Source organism: Labeo rohita, chromosome 21, assembly GCF_022985175.1.
Source record: "Labeo rohita strain BAU-BD-2019 chromosome 21, IGBB_LRoh.1.0, whole genome shotgun sequence".
NCBI classification, from domain to species: Eukaryota; Metazoa; Chordata; class Actinopteri; order Cypriniformes; family Cyprinidae; genus Labeo; species Labeo rohita.
In genome coordinates, this window is record NC_066889.1 from 30244469 (window position 1) to 30259646 (window position 15178).

Consider the following 15178-nt stretch of genomic DNA (forward strand, 5'->3'; position numbering starts at 1 on the left):
TCCTCACATTCATGTCGTCCACTAATGTTTTCAGGCTGTCCAGTGATGAAGAGCTCTGAGAAAACAGATACAAGATTAACCACATTGAACCAGCTTGAATTCAAGAAATGAAATCACATGACCCTCCTGACCTCTCTAATGACTCCACATTCCCTAGGTCAGTTTCTTTGGTTTCCTGCTACATTAAAAAAAAAAAAACTAAACAAATTGTCATCAATAACACATTAAACATCACCTTTGTGTGGTGAACAGATTCAGATTTATTTTTCTTTAGAGCAGTGTTTAGGTTTGTCAGGTGTGGCGTGGAAAATTTCCAAATTATCAACATTTTTAAATCAAATTTTTAAAATTTAAATTTTGGTCAACGTTGTCTGTGGGTTATACAGATATTTAACCAGTTCAAAAGATCTTGTGACTAAACCTCGTAATGCCATTGGATCCTCAAGCTGTCACCCTGTTGAAAAATCCAGCATTTGCTGGTTAGGTGTGTTTTGAAGTATGGCTGCTGGTTTAAGCTGCTTTGAGCTGGTCATGTCCTCAGCAACTAGCTCCTTCTCTGGACCAGCACATGACCAGCTCAAAGCAGCTCAGGCCAGCAGCCATGCTTCAAAACATAACTAACCAGCATTTGCAGGATTTTTCAACAGGGCAGTCATACCTCATTTGATGGACTGGTGGATTACTTGTACGTTATTGTAATGTTTTTAACAGCAGTTTGGACTTGATCAGTTTAGTACTTTGTTCCTTTTGGGCAATTTTTATTTAATGGGTTTTTTATTTTGAAATTTAATGGGTTCACAGAAAAAAAATAATTATTTATTGTAAAGACTCTTCTCATGCTTTGAGCTTAAATTAAAGTGAATGGAAATGTGCATTTCTTCATTTTTTGATGAGTCAGTCGTGAGAAATAAAAATGAACAAGAAGAGATGGCAAGAAATATTGAATTGTTAATGATTTCAATCAGGTCAACAAAGAAGCACATTAATCAACAGACAAACACTAATGTCATTTGAAGCTGAAATAATATTTTAATAGATGTCATGATATAATTACACCCTCAGAAAAAAGCAGGTTGACAGCTTTACAGTTACTGAAAGAAAAGTCAAACTCAGATGAGCCAGCACTAACATCACTGAGATCTTACAAACAGCTCTGAGATCCGAGTGTTTGATTGAGATCGCATCATCTTAATTGCAGCAGTACATGATCACGTCATTGAGAGCGGTGTCGTCTCCTCGTCCTTGTGGCGCTTCTATCCGCGTGCTGATACCACAAATCCCTTTTCCTTCACATGTTTGACTCCAGTCGCCCCAATCGCCCCAGCCTGTGCCGTCACCCTGTAAAGTCCCTTGACTGCATTGGAACCTGGAAGAAATTTGGGTGCGACAACATTAGAAGATGTTGTTTCATATATCCATTTCTGTACTAACAAAACAAGGGCGCACACGTAATATCTGTGATGCAGTTTTGCTTCACTGTAAAAAATAAAAAACACAATTTGTTGAGTCAGCTTAAAATAATGTTACCCTGCTGCCTTAAAATTTTAAGTACAGTCAACTAAAATGTTTATTCAACTTGAAATGTTAAGTTGTACTAAGTAACAACTTAGATATTTGTGTTTGCTAAACTTAACAGATGAGTAAGTAACCCAGCTGCCTTAAAATTTTAAGTTGATTCAACTCAAATATCTAAGTTTTCACTTAGTATAATTTAACATTTCAAGTTGAGTTTTTTGAGTTGACTGAACTTAAAATTTTAAGGCAGCCAGGTTACAAATTATTTTAAGTTGACTCAACAAATAGTTTTTTACAGTGTACTGTTTCAGCTACTAAAATAGTTCAGTTTTATATGTAATGGCAAACTGATTATATTTCGTTTCGCCTTTTTTAGCCTAAATTCATTTAGAAAAACGTTTGAAGCATTGTTTTGTTCGTTAAATGAAGACGTAGTTAAATGAAGACGAAATGATCATAGTGTGTTGATCAATTTTGCCTTCTCAAATCATCACGTCTTGTCTAAAATAAACAGTTCAAGCATAAAACAATGTTAGTTTAAACACTATCAGGCGCATATTCAATCTTTTGTGCCAGAGTAAGCTGAAGACAGGACATGGAGGCGCCAGCACGATCACTTGCATTTTTTTCAGTGGAAACAATTTAAAATATTCCATCATTTTTGCTCATAAAGGTAAGAGTAATACATCATTCGGAACAGTAAAGAGTCTACTTTTATTTGTGTGCACTCACAATATCAACAAAATGCTGCAAATGGTGCTTTTATAAAATAAAGAAAACGAACATGATGCGCTTTCAGTCGCCTCAACAGGAGCGCTTCACAAAAATTAACCAAAACTCAGCAAATATACACCTCACAGACATGATAAATGTTTCTATAGAAAACTTTTAATTATTACTTAACGAAATTAAACAAATCGAAAACTCTTTCATTGTGTAATCTGTAAATATGCTTTTCTCTCTAAAGGCGCGTCCAAAGAAGAGATGGCAAGTCAGGATCGGCAATTTTATCCCTGCGACACTGACTCAGAAAACACTAGTTTATTAATAAATAATTAAACAATCGCCTTACTTTTTTTCCCCGAGACATGGTAATAATTTTTGCAGGTGCTTTGCTGCGAGCTTTAGCCTGTTACGTGCGCTTTCGCTGCGGCTGATGGAGACACTAAACGCCTTCCCGAGCCGGTCTAGAAACTGAAAGCGAAGTCTCCTGTTGTTTCCACCAGCGCGATTTTTTTAGCACCATAATTGGTGGATGTATAAAATATAAAAATAAGGAAACGCCCGCGTCTGAAATGTGACGTGAAAATTGGCCCGAAGCTCGGCCCTAGGGGCGTAAAGAAATGTCGGGGCCCATCGGGCTCGGGCTGAAATGCAGGGCTCTAATACTAACCGTGGGAAATTTTATCATAATGTATCGCTCTAACACTAAGCCGGTAATCGTTACATCCCTAGGGATGCGCGATAGTGGATTTTTTCACGTGTTTTGCAAAACAAGAGGGAACAAAGGGCACATTTTTAAATCATAACATGTATTTTTTTATATAGATCTCAGCAAAAATATCACTGTCAAATGAATATTTTTTTTTTTAAGTTGCAAATGCGAATCATTTCCAAAAAAAGATTTGGTGATGATAATAAGGCATAATAATGAGTGATTTACTCTTAATGTAATGAGTCTCATTTGCAATTTGCGAAAGACTGGTTATGTTTGACCAAGAGCAGCAAATGAGGTTACACAAAAGCGCATACTCACTTGATGTTGTTTGCGGCCGTGTCATCACCGTTTCCTTGAGATCTTTCGACTCTCAGCTGAAAAGCAGTCAAGTATCCAGAAGAACACCATTTGATATCTGTCCACCGACCCCAGCTGAAGGAAAAACACAGTTTGATTGATCAAACCACTCATCATTTTTGTCTGTGACTCTTAATGTAACAAGTCTTAATAGCCGCAGTCCTGCTGCATTGTTACTTGTTAGACTGAGCCCATTACCTGCCTACATCTGACTGAACTGAGGAGTAGTCGTGATAGGATTGTGATGAGCCTTTAATGCAGTGAAGGCGAATCCCGTTGAGTGCAGTATCGTCTCCATCACCAACAGGATCTTCCACCTTAACAACAAAACAAAAATCAGCAACGCTAAGACAAATGAGAAAGCGAAAAAAGAGTGATCTTAACTCTAACCTCCAGTGTTCCTGGAGGTACAACAACATCACACATTTCGGATGTCTACTAAAGATAGGGAATTTAATCACTAGCAGCAACCAGTGTATTTTTTTCTAAAGGGTTAAACCTTCAGTCCTCAGTCACCAGCTTTCTCTTTTGAGCAATTAAGTCAATTGTTATCTTACCTTTACACTGAACCCTGCGGCGTACGTTCCGATCGGACACATTTGCCTTTGACCCCACGACCCCCATCCTCCTCCGTTCGGCACCTTCAGCTCCGATCTGTAATGTCTGTCGATGCTCCGCACAAAACGAATTCCTGCGGACTCAACACTCACCTGCAGCCCAGTGAAGACTAGCAGTGAAAACATCATGGAAATAAAGTGATGCATTGCTGCAGCTCTGACCTGATGGATTAAAATACTGATGAAATAAATTCTGTTTGGTTTGTAGATTCAAACTGAACCAGAGCCAGCAGAACAGTTTCTTCAGATCCAGAACAGGACACCTTTCTGAAGTGCCTGTGGTCTGTCAGAGCTGCTTCAGAATGCATTTAGACCCTTTGTCAGTATTGTGATATCTGGTTCTAGCCAATCAGAAGCCTGAGCAAGCATTAAACACAAACACTGATTCTGCAAAATACCTGCATGCTTATCTTAAATCTGCACACTTCTAAATAACATATCTTATCTTTCTTTTCTATACTTGACTTCTGTATATAGTGCATCATTTAACTTGTCTGTGTAAACACACTTGGTAATAAAGCTCTTTCTTTTTTTCCCCTTAACCATTAATGTCCCTGCAAAATGTTTTGCTGAAGTTGCTAAAGAGTTGCTTGTTTGATTTTATATTTTCAATGAGTGAAATGTTAAGCATGCACTGCATTGGAGAATAAATGGCAGGTGTTTGCTTAAACAAGAGTGATTGCAAAAAAGCAAATGATTCACTAAAAATCAGCATTCGGTCATAATTTAGTCTCCCTCATGTGGGTCCAAACCCGTATTAATCTTTTCTTTTGAGGTGCACATGATATAGAAGTATTTTCTGAATAATTTGCATGAAGTAAAATAAATACACACAGCACATCAGTTGGCTAAGAATTAGTGTTCTCATATATTATTGATCCAGTCAGTGATCAAAACAACAATACAAAACTAAATGACCTACATGTAAACACACTTTAGACAAACACTGAATGATTAGATTACATGCTGGTAAACGCATGTGCCCTTTGAAACAGCTTTACTTTATAGTTTATTTACATTTTTTATCTTAAATGAGGTTTTAAAGAAAAACAGTCTGTAAAGCAGTAATCAGCTTTTTAAGATAATTTGATCAATCACACATCTGTGATTTCTGTTTCACAAGCATTTATTAATTCTGGCCCAGTCTGTGATATCAGCTGTCCCATCATGCTCTGCTCTGGCCTTCCTCACGTTCATGTCGTCCACAAGTGTTTTCAGTCTGTCCAGGTGATGAAGAGCTCTGAGAAAACAGATACAAGATTAACAACACTGAAGCAGCTTGAGTTCATTAACTCCCGGGGGTCGACGGTCACGCCGGCGTGTTTTTATGTTACACTGTAACACGATGAATGCTAGGAGTCTAAGAATGTCTAGATCATGTTTATTATTAATACTCTGTTCCCAAATAGAATTTTATAAGGTGCTAAACGATCATTTGTTTCTCTGATATAAAATGTCTTTTTACATAGCACAAAGTATGCCTGAATCTGTGACTACAAGATCGTTATATACAGATTCTTCTGATATTAACATGCTCAGAGGTGTTTTTGTTTTTTGTTTTTAGTGATCTGATACCTGCACAGCTGATGAATCTTGCTCATTTTTACTGCTTTCTCTGAGAGCGCTGTACCAACATCAGATGTTATTCTTCACCGATTTTCTATGGTAAAATAAGCTCTGTGACTGTTTTTTTTTTTTATCTTGAATCCATGGAAAGAAGCAGCAAACACTTAAATATCAGGAATGACACAAGGTCTTTTCACATCTCTGTGGTTAGGTCAGTGAGTATAATAACAATCTTTGACCATTATTGTTTTAATGTTTTAATGTTTTAATTATATTGTGTTGTAAATGACCAAAACCCCCCATTATCTTACTCTCCTCACCTTCTTTGTTACCTGCCTCATACTGACAGTCACACTGACGGGCCATTAGGGGACGGCCTTTTGTCTCTCAGGTGTGAATCACTAAATATTCAATGGCCATTGTCAGTCCCTCGCATACGGCTTCAATCACAAAACATGTCTTAGAAAATTTACATCAACATATTGTTTTAAAAATATGTAATAGTAAATATTCTAGCCTACGAGAGTGATCACTCAAAAGCCTTGTTCAGGACTATTCAGTATGGGTTTTATGGCCTTATTTCAGCTACATTTATTTTCCCAAAACTTACTAACCGCGCATAATCTTTTTTTTTTCTAAAAAATGCAAACATGTACATCCATCTTGCTCACATATTATTGTAGCACCGTTTGTGCTGAATACAAAAAAATTATATGTTGCCCAGTAGTGTGTTATAAGTAGCTGAAATAAGCACAGATGTGACCCTGGACCACAAAACCAGTCATAAGTGTCAATTTTTTGAAATTGAGATTTATACTTCACCTGAAAGCTGAATAAATACGCTTTCCATTGATATATGGTTTGTTAAGATAGGACTATATTTATCCGAGATACAACTATTTGAAAATCTGGAATCTGAGGGTGCAAAAAAAAATCAAAATATTGAGAAAATCACCTTTAAAGTTGTTCAAATTAAGTTCAATGCATATTGCTAATCAAAAATTAAGTTTTGATATGTTTACAGTAGGAATTTTACAGAATATCTTAATGGAACATGAACTTTATTTAATTTCCTAATGTTTTTTGCCATAAAAGAACAATCAATAATTTTGACCCATACAATGTATTTTTGGCTATTGCTACAAATATACCCCAGCGACTTAAGACTGGTTTTGTGGTCCAGGGTCATAAATGTCAGGGCATGTCAAAACATCTAAAGGGCCCCAAAATCACCTCAGACCCCAGAGAGTTAAATGTGATCAATGCTGCTTCACTGAGGTCACATGAGCCTCCTGACCTCTCTAATGACTCCACATTCCCCAGGTCTGTTTCCTGCTGAGGAACCTGAGGAAAAACAACAAAAAATGCAATCATAAATCAAATGTTTGGCCGGTCGCATCACATACAAAAACCAACAGCAAAGATCTGCTTTGTATGATGAACACACTTAAATTCAGAGGAATATATTGTATCTAGTATGGAAATACCTTTGTTATTTTATAGCTTGGAAAGATGAACATTCTGCAAAACATCTCATTTTGTGTTTCACAGAAGAAAGAAACTAAATCGAATGACATGACGATAATAATATTACATTTTCCGCCGTTCTCTGTGGAATCTTCTTTCTGCCACAGAATTAAAAATTAAAGAAAAGGTAATTGTGACCTTTTTTTCTCAGACCATTTAAGTTTATATCTAACTTTTTCTTCTTGCAGTTCTGTGAAAAAAAAAAGTCAGAACTTAGAAATCTCACAATTCCGAATTTATGGCAGAAGAGTTTCAAAATGAAATGCGAAAGCGCCTATTTTAAAAATATTTTGGATTTTGAAAAGCCTGTTGACTTCTGCCCTTTATCTAAGGTGATAGTGGAAGTTTCATATTTATTTGGTTCCAGAGTGTTTTCTGATTTCTATTTATTTAAACTGTGTAATTTTGTTTTATTTTGCCGGTTATTTGCTGTACTTATGCCGTGCTTCCAAGCTTTCTTATTTGTTTTCATAGTGTTTGCTGATTTTCAGTTTTGTATACCTATTTAAATTTTGTGTAAGTTATTATTTTATATTAGGCATATAATGTGGTGTATTATTATTCATTTTGTTAATAATAGTTTGTTATGCTAATACCTGTAATTAAGTAAAATGCACACAATGCTTTACAAGCTACTTAAAACCGAAGGAAAGTGAAGAGGTAAAACTCAAATGAACTACAAACAAACATTTGCTAGACGCAAAATTGCTGCTAAATTGAAAGTGAAAGTAAAACACGAACTATGCTTAGAGAACAAACTGCTGTATTGTTTCCCTTTGATTTTTTTCCCCTTAAATATTCTTAAGTTGGTTTTAAAAGGGTCTTAAAAATCTTAAATTTACCCTCATGAAACCTGCAGAAACCCTGTGCAACTTTTTCTTCTCAAAATATGGATTTTTATCTCAGAATCACAAATAAAAAGTCTGATTTATACTAAAAAAAAAGTCACTATTACTTTATACACGGGTCCTTGAAATCCTTGAAAGTTTGTGAATCTGAATTTCTTTTTTTTGAAAATAGTCATACATAGATACACATCCTTGAAAGTGATGTTCATGTGTGCACGAGATTACTACAGTGGTACCTAAAATTGGCTGTGAAGTTCTAGTAAAATGCTTTTTGCATAGTAGTGTTTGACACCTGAAAACTGTAACAGTGTATCTTGAAAGGTAACATGATGTAACCTTGCTCTCACTTGAAGTGTGTCCCCACATTAAGTCCTTGAATTTGAAGGTATTGGACCTGGAAAGTCCTTAAAAGGTCCTTGAATTTGAAGTCAACCAAGGTGTAGGATCCCTGTTTATAATTTTATAATTTTATTTTTATTTTTTTCACTATTTATCATTTTTTCCTGTGGTGGAAACAAATTTCCATAGTTTGCTGTTGCACCTCTGTACAAAAAAGTTCTAATAATATTGCTCATTTATAAATAACATAAAATATATATATATATATATATATATAAACAAGCCATTCTTCTACCATTCTTATTAACAGAATTTGCCACAATGTGATAAACTAGATCAGCATAATCAATGAAACTGACAGCACTGTCATTTATAACGGGAGCAACACAGGTCTTCCATTCACCGGCTCTGGTGTGTCCCTTTCCAGCTGTGCGGCTGAAGTTGCAGCGGTTTTGACGTCATTGGACGCATTTGATTGGCTGATCTTGTGTTCGACGGCCTGTAGGCGGAAGAGCATGTGTTTGAGCGCCTCCACCGGACCCGGATGCTTCCTGCTGCTGTATCCTGATGAACAGGAAGCTGCAGACTAGAGACAGACACAGATTTACACTGAAGAGCACTGAGTATAAATCAGCAGAAGACATGATGACTGTCACATACTGTACCTTGCTCCTCTGAAGTTCTTCAGGCCCTGGAGGCTCATCAGCGCCACCCACTGGAACTGGAGATTTACTACAGACGGTAGGACACATTTTATGTTTACATTTACTAAATGCTTTTATTCAAAGTAGTTTACACTGCTTTCATTCATGCTTTCCCTGAGAATCAATCCCATGACCTTAACACTGCTTTTAAGAAGCAAGGACATTTTTTGCCAATTCAATGTGAAAATATCATCCATATCTATCACTTACAACGTCACAGGTGGATTGTCCCAGGATCGGTCTGCGTCCAGAGCGTCCTCCGTATCTCCTGAATTGTTGTGCTCCTTCACCGGCTCATAGAGACCAAGAGAAGGCGAGTTTAACATCTGCTCGGCTCTTAAGATCAAAGAACCAATCTTATCATCTGAACAGAGAGAAACGTGACAGGAGACTAATGAGGGTTTTAAAAATATAAAACTCATACAAACTTATAATAATATTAAAAAAAGTAACAAAATTATAACAATTTTTTTTTGGGGGGTGTTAAAATTATTAAAATAAAAATTAATTTAAAAAAGTAAAAACTATTAATAATCAATAAAAACCACAAAGCTAAAACTTAAACTAAATTTTAAATAAATGAAAAAAGGTAAATATTCAAAGTAAATAAAAATATTAAACATATAAATTATAATATTAAACAGAAACATATTAATGAGTTACTGAAATAAAATACAAAATAAAAAATATTTAAAAAGAAAAATAATATTCATTAAATAAAGTATTTATTAAAACCAATTGACAAAAAAAATTAATGGACAAAAAGAAAAATATAAAAACAAAAACTAATTCAAAATATTAATAAATAAGAATGTTAAATATATTAATTATAATGTTACATAGAAAATATTAATAAAACATACTCAAAAGTAAAACATAAACTTATTTCAGTCTGTTGCCAACTTAACATTTTAAATAAACTGAATAGTGGAAATATTTGGGGAAAAATTAAATAAATAAATTATTATATTAAACAGAAAAATATGACTAAATTACTGAATTAAACTAAAAACATAAAACATTTTGTAAAATATGTATTAAATAAAATATTTATTAAAACCAACAAAAACTCACAGCTAAAACTAAAATGAAGCCAAAAATTAAATGAATGGACAAAAACAAAAATATCAAAATAAAAACTAATTCAAACTATTAATAAATAAAAATGTTAAATATATTATTATATTATTAAAAAGAAAATACTAATAAAATACTCAGAGTAAAACATTAAAAAAACTTATTCCAATTTCTAATTTTCATTTAGTTTAAGCTGAAGAACCAAATTACTAAAACTGAAATAAAAAACTGAATAGAAAAAAAGTACTAATTACAAAAACTAAAATAACAATTGACAGAAAATAGAAAAAAATAATAAAAACTAAAATACAAATATTAAATGATGAATATATGAATTATTAAATAAGAAAATACTGATAAATTGTTAAATAATAAAATATACCATAATAGTATATTACTAAATACTACAATAGCACCACATGAAGGTATATAAGATATATACTAATACATAATACAATACATAATACAATACATAATACTTTAACATAATTTAATTTCCATTTTTGGATAAAATATCCCTTTGAAAATTAACTGTTATTGTTTGTTTAAACCAGCAAACCTTTGAAAGGTTGTCCTTCATGAATCTGTCCTGTCTTCGCTGCCTGAAGTTTCTGTTCAAACTGTAAACGCAGATCTCTCAGACTGCACTGACCGATGGACTGGGATCCAAACTGCTCTCCTACGTGACCTTTGACATCTCGCTGACCTTTAGTGTCCGACTGCCGTTCTCCACTGGACTCCTCCAGTTCTCCAATCCATGAGGGAACTCTGGGAGGAAGGGGACGGTCGCTCTGCTGGCCGTCTGAAGATTCTTCACACTGTTTCAGCCACACCGGATACTTCAGCTCAGGAACGCTGGTCACCCCGGAAAAATCCATTTCGGATTTCTGGCTGGTCATCCAGCGCGGGAGAAAACCGGATCTGGGCGTGTCAGTTGGAAGCGTCCGATTGGCTTGCAGGACGTTGGGAGGAGGAGTCTGATGGTGTGATTGCAAACCAGCCATCAGTAAATTGTCCACAGGGAGGGATGGTGGGACGGGACGCCGTGTGGAGCGTTTGTGAGCCATAACGGGCCGAGAGTGTGACCGGGAGCTGGAGTTAAAGCTCAGTCCCAAGGGAAAGCTCCCAGAGCGGGAGAGGAGGGCCGAGGTGCGGGTCACGGGGAGAGAGCCGTCATTTGGGAGAGCCAGGAGGTCGTCGGTGGTCATACTGAGCCGATCCGAGTCTCTTTTCCGGACGGGAATGTTCAAGAAGTTCAGCTCTCCATCCGTCAAACTCGTCTTCAGTACTGCACACGACAAAGCGAATAAAAACACACAACGTTATGCATGAAATTAAGAGAACAGGCTCAGTCAGTTCAGTTTTGGTGTTAAAACTAATATAAAAATTGATTATTTTAATAAAAAAATAATTATTCAAATAATAAAAATATATTTTTTAAATGTGTAAATGTGTGCGTGTATATATATATATATATATATATATATATATATAAATATAAAATATTTAAAACTATTAATATAAATTTTCATTCATTTAAATAATATATGCTATTGAAATACCTAAATTTATATAATTTTAGTTAGTTGCCAAGTCAGCATTTTAGTTTAAGTACTATTATATAAGTTAAAGTACTATGATTACTAAAACTAAACACTAATGAAAATGACAAAAACAACAAAATTACTAAAACTTTAAAATAAAATGAAAGTGGAAAATATAAAAATAATCATAATTCAAAATATTAAATAATAATAATAATACAGTGTAAATAAATCATAAATTGTATATTAATTATGCTAAACACTGTGTTGCTCAGGGTTATTATAGTTAACCCTAATGAAAAATATTTTTTCATTACTTGGAATAACATAAAACTCAAATTAAATTTTAAAAACTTTTTAGTTTTTTTTTTTTTTTAGAAATATATATATTTTTAATATATTATTTCTTATTTTATGTCAGATTATGTCTGTTTGCCAAGGCAAGATTTCTTATTTTCTACTTATTATATTGTTTGTACTAAAAAAAAAAATGAAAAAAGTATAATCTATATTATACTATATAGATATATATACACAAAAACAAAAAAGAATAAAACTGACAACAAAATTACTTTTACAATAAAATTACTAAAATTGAAAAAAAAAAAAAAAAAAAATAAATATAAAAATAATTGAAACAGCATGTCTCAGAGATTATGTTGTATGTAACCTAGAATATCTCGCTTGTATTTAAATCTTTCTGATTTACCGTCTCTGTTTCTGGGATGAGGATTTGAAATCTCTTTGGGCAGCTCAAGTTTCCCCGTTGTTGTGTCAGAGTCCCGCAGACTCCTCTGGAAATCAGTGATGTAGGCGTCCAGCGCCTCTGACGCAGAGACGTAGTGTTTGTCCCTGTATTTGATGGTGGGGACGGGCTCCGGATGTAAAGAGCTCTGCAGGTGTCCTGATGTGGCCAGTAGTGACGTGACGCTCGACTCAGGCGACATCAGACCGTTTTCAGACGCCATCATCACACACTGGACTCATAGCACTCTGCAAATAACAGATGGACCTACATTAATATTTCATAAACACACATTATTAAATTATGCATATTGTAATTCAGGGTTCTCACACATTCTGACCAATGAAAGCATGTATTAAAGTTGCATGACATTTCTACTAGCTATTAAAAAATAATAATAAAAAATTAAATAATAAAAAATAGTAATCATTAAAAATAATTGTCAACCAATGAAAGCAAAGCATGTATAAAAGTTCCACAATATTTCTACTAGCTATTAAAAATAATATCAGTTAATGAAAAATAATTAAATAATAAAAATAGTAGTAATTAAAAATAATTGTCAAGTAATAAAAAGCATGTATAAAAGTTGCATGACATTTTTAATTGTGAAAAAAATGTAATAATAAAAATAGTAATAATTAAAAATAATTGTCAACCAATGAAAGCATGTATAACATTTCTAACAATGAAAAAATAGTAATACAATTATTAAATAGTACAAATATTATTAATAAAATTAATTATAAAAAAAACTAAATTAATTATAATAATTAAAAAGAAAAAATAAGTTAATAATAAAAAATAATTAAATAATAAAAAAAATATTTAAATAATAAAAAATAATTGTCAACCAATGAAAGCATGTATACAATTTTTAACTATTAAAAAATAGTAATAAAATTATTAAATAAAAATTATATTATTAATGAAATCATTTTCAACCAAATCTAAATTAAGTATAATAATTAAAAAATGAAAAGAAAAAATATATAACAGTTAATAATAAAAATAATTAAATAATAAAAATAGTAGTAATTAAAAATAATTGTCAAGTAATAAAGAGCATGTATAAAAGTTGCATGACATTTGTAATTATGAAAACAATAGTAATAATAAAAAATATTTAAATAATAAAAAACAATTGTCAACCAATGAAAGCATGTATAAAATTTTTAACTATGAAAAAAATAGTAATAAAATTATTAAATAATAAAAATTATATTATTAATGAAATCATTTTCAACCAATAATCTAGATTAATTATAATAATTAAAAAATGAAAAGAAAAAATATATAACAGTTAATAATAAAAATAATTAAATAATAAAAATAGTAGTAATTAAAAATAATTGTCAAGTAGTAAAAAGCATGTATAAAAGTTGAATGATATTTTTAACAATGAAAAAATAGTGATAAAATTATTAAATAAAAATTATATTATTAATGAAATCATTTTCAACCAATAATCTAGATTAATTATAATAATTAAAAAATGAAAAGAAACATTTTTATGCTACACATATCTGTATCTATCTAAAATAATACTTTTTATTTATTTAATTTTTTTTTATTTAGAATGAGATTATCATATTTTGGTGTCTGTGGCATCTGAAAAGATTGCATTAACTAATGTTAACCAGGGGCCGGTTGCATAAAGGGGTTAGACCAGTCTTAAAAAGTAAGTCAGCCAAATTTTTCTTTATGTCTGGTCCTAATGTTTTATATTCAGTTACAGAAAAATGTAGATTAGTTCAAGCTGGATCCAAAAAATAAGACTGATTACTCTTTGGTTAACTGCTAGTTTATCAGACTAGTACTTAAGACGCTGTCTTAACATAGAGGCTAAGTTTATGCAACTGGCCCCTGGATTTAATAGTTTAGTAAGACTAGTAAAACCTAGTTTTACGGTTTTCAGCTTTTAAGTTCATATGTTTGACAGGAGTTTCAGGTTGTTTTGGTTTCTGTTCCATAATTTCCTCTGGAAATAGAAGTGAAAGCATTTATTAATGTAGAATAATAAGTTTAATGTGTTTAATGATCATGACAGTCTGATAAATAAACACGATCTGATCTGCGGATGTTTTGAATCGGTTTTAACTTTCGCTTTCCTGCATCACAGCTCAATTTACAGAAACAGAAACTCACCAGATGAATCCACTGCGGATCACCAACTGAAAGCGACAGTAAGGACAAATTAAAGTAAATCTGATTTTAATGAATCCGGACAAACACACGTCTGCTAAACATCCAACACAAAACTCAAATCACTCAGACAACCGCCAGCGGATCTGCGCATGTGCACGGAGTCGCGTGGCCTTTTCCTAGACGCTCTATGCTCGCTAGCTGCTCCACTCTGATGGGCTATCGCGAGCTGCGCATGCGCGGTCGGTCATATGACCTCAAGATGTTCTACGCTCATTAGCTTGATTAATTTGATTTATTTCCTACACACTTTTAAAAAATCACGCTAAACGTGTATACTCGACATGGTTAAGACTGATTTACGTTACAGCAAGGTCTTTTGAAACTAATAAGTGAATATTTCTGATGAACATCCACAGGATAAATATAGGGAATAACGTTATAAAAGTTCCTGACTCATGAGTGGGCGGCGGTTGTTCATTTCTGACTAGAAATAAAGGAAGATCGGATGGTAAACAACGCGAAACGTGTCTAATATGGGCGTGTCGTTAATTGATCAGGTTCGAGCGACAAGAAATAATTTATAGTAATAGCTACTTTAATTCTTTATTGTATATTTCTAATTTAAATATGAATTAAAATGTATTTTTCGAATGGAAATATATACGGCGCTGTCACGTGGTGCCTGGTACTTTTCTCAGCGCTGTCGTGTTAGTCAACTGTGGTGACAGCTTCAATACACGTCTTTTCGTACAC

General features: G+C 33.2%; 2 protein-coding genes across 4 annotated transcripts; both read right to left on the reverse strand.

Annotated features, from left to right (window-relative positions):
* Positions 1 to 1141: 1141 nt before the first annotated feature.
* LOC127152331 (vitelline membrane outer layer protein 1-like) lies at positions 1142 to 4083 on the reverse strand. The gene is made up of 4 exons (XM_051092936.1): positions 3868 to 4083; positions 3509 to 3627; positions 3272 to 3385; positions 1142 to 1366 (listed from the first exon to the last, which is right to left on the reverse strand). The coding sequence occupies exons 1-4, from the start codon at positions 4072 to 4074 to the stop codon at positions 1189 to 1191; spliced, it is 618 nt and encodes a 205-aa protein (XP_050948893.1). The 5' UTR covers positions 4075 to 4083; the 3' UTR covers positions 1142 to 1188.
* Positions 4084 to 4781: 698 nt separating this feature from the next.
* On the reverse strand, positions 4782 to 14567 carry c21h18orf54 (chromosome 21 C18orf54 homolog). 3 transcript variants are annotated; one of them, XM_051092906.1, is made up of 8 exons: positions 14426 to 14567; positions 12242 to 12525; positions 10548 to 11276; positions 9122 to 9275; positions 8873 to 8939; positions 8611 to 8793; positions 6791 to 6837; positions 4782 to 5167 (listed from the first exon to the last, which is right to left on the reverse strand). In XM_051092906.1, the coding sequence occupies exons 2-8, from the start codon at positions 12501 to 12503 to the stop codon at positions 5044 to 5046; spliced, it is 1566 nt and encodes a 521-aa protein (XP_050948863.1). In that variant the 5' UTR covers positions 12504 to 12525; positions 14426 to 14567; the 3' UTR covers positions 4782 to 5043. The 3 variants fall into 3 exon arrangements, with proteins under 3 accessions (XP_050948863.1, XP_050948862.1, XP_050948865.1); XM_051092905.1 differs by having other exon boundaries at positions 6727 to 6837; XM_051092908.1 differs by lacking the exon at positions 4782 to 5167 and adding an exon at positions 5787 to 5894 and having other exon boundaries at positions 6727 to 6837.
* Positions 14568 to 15178: the final 611 nt, after the last annotated feature.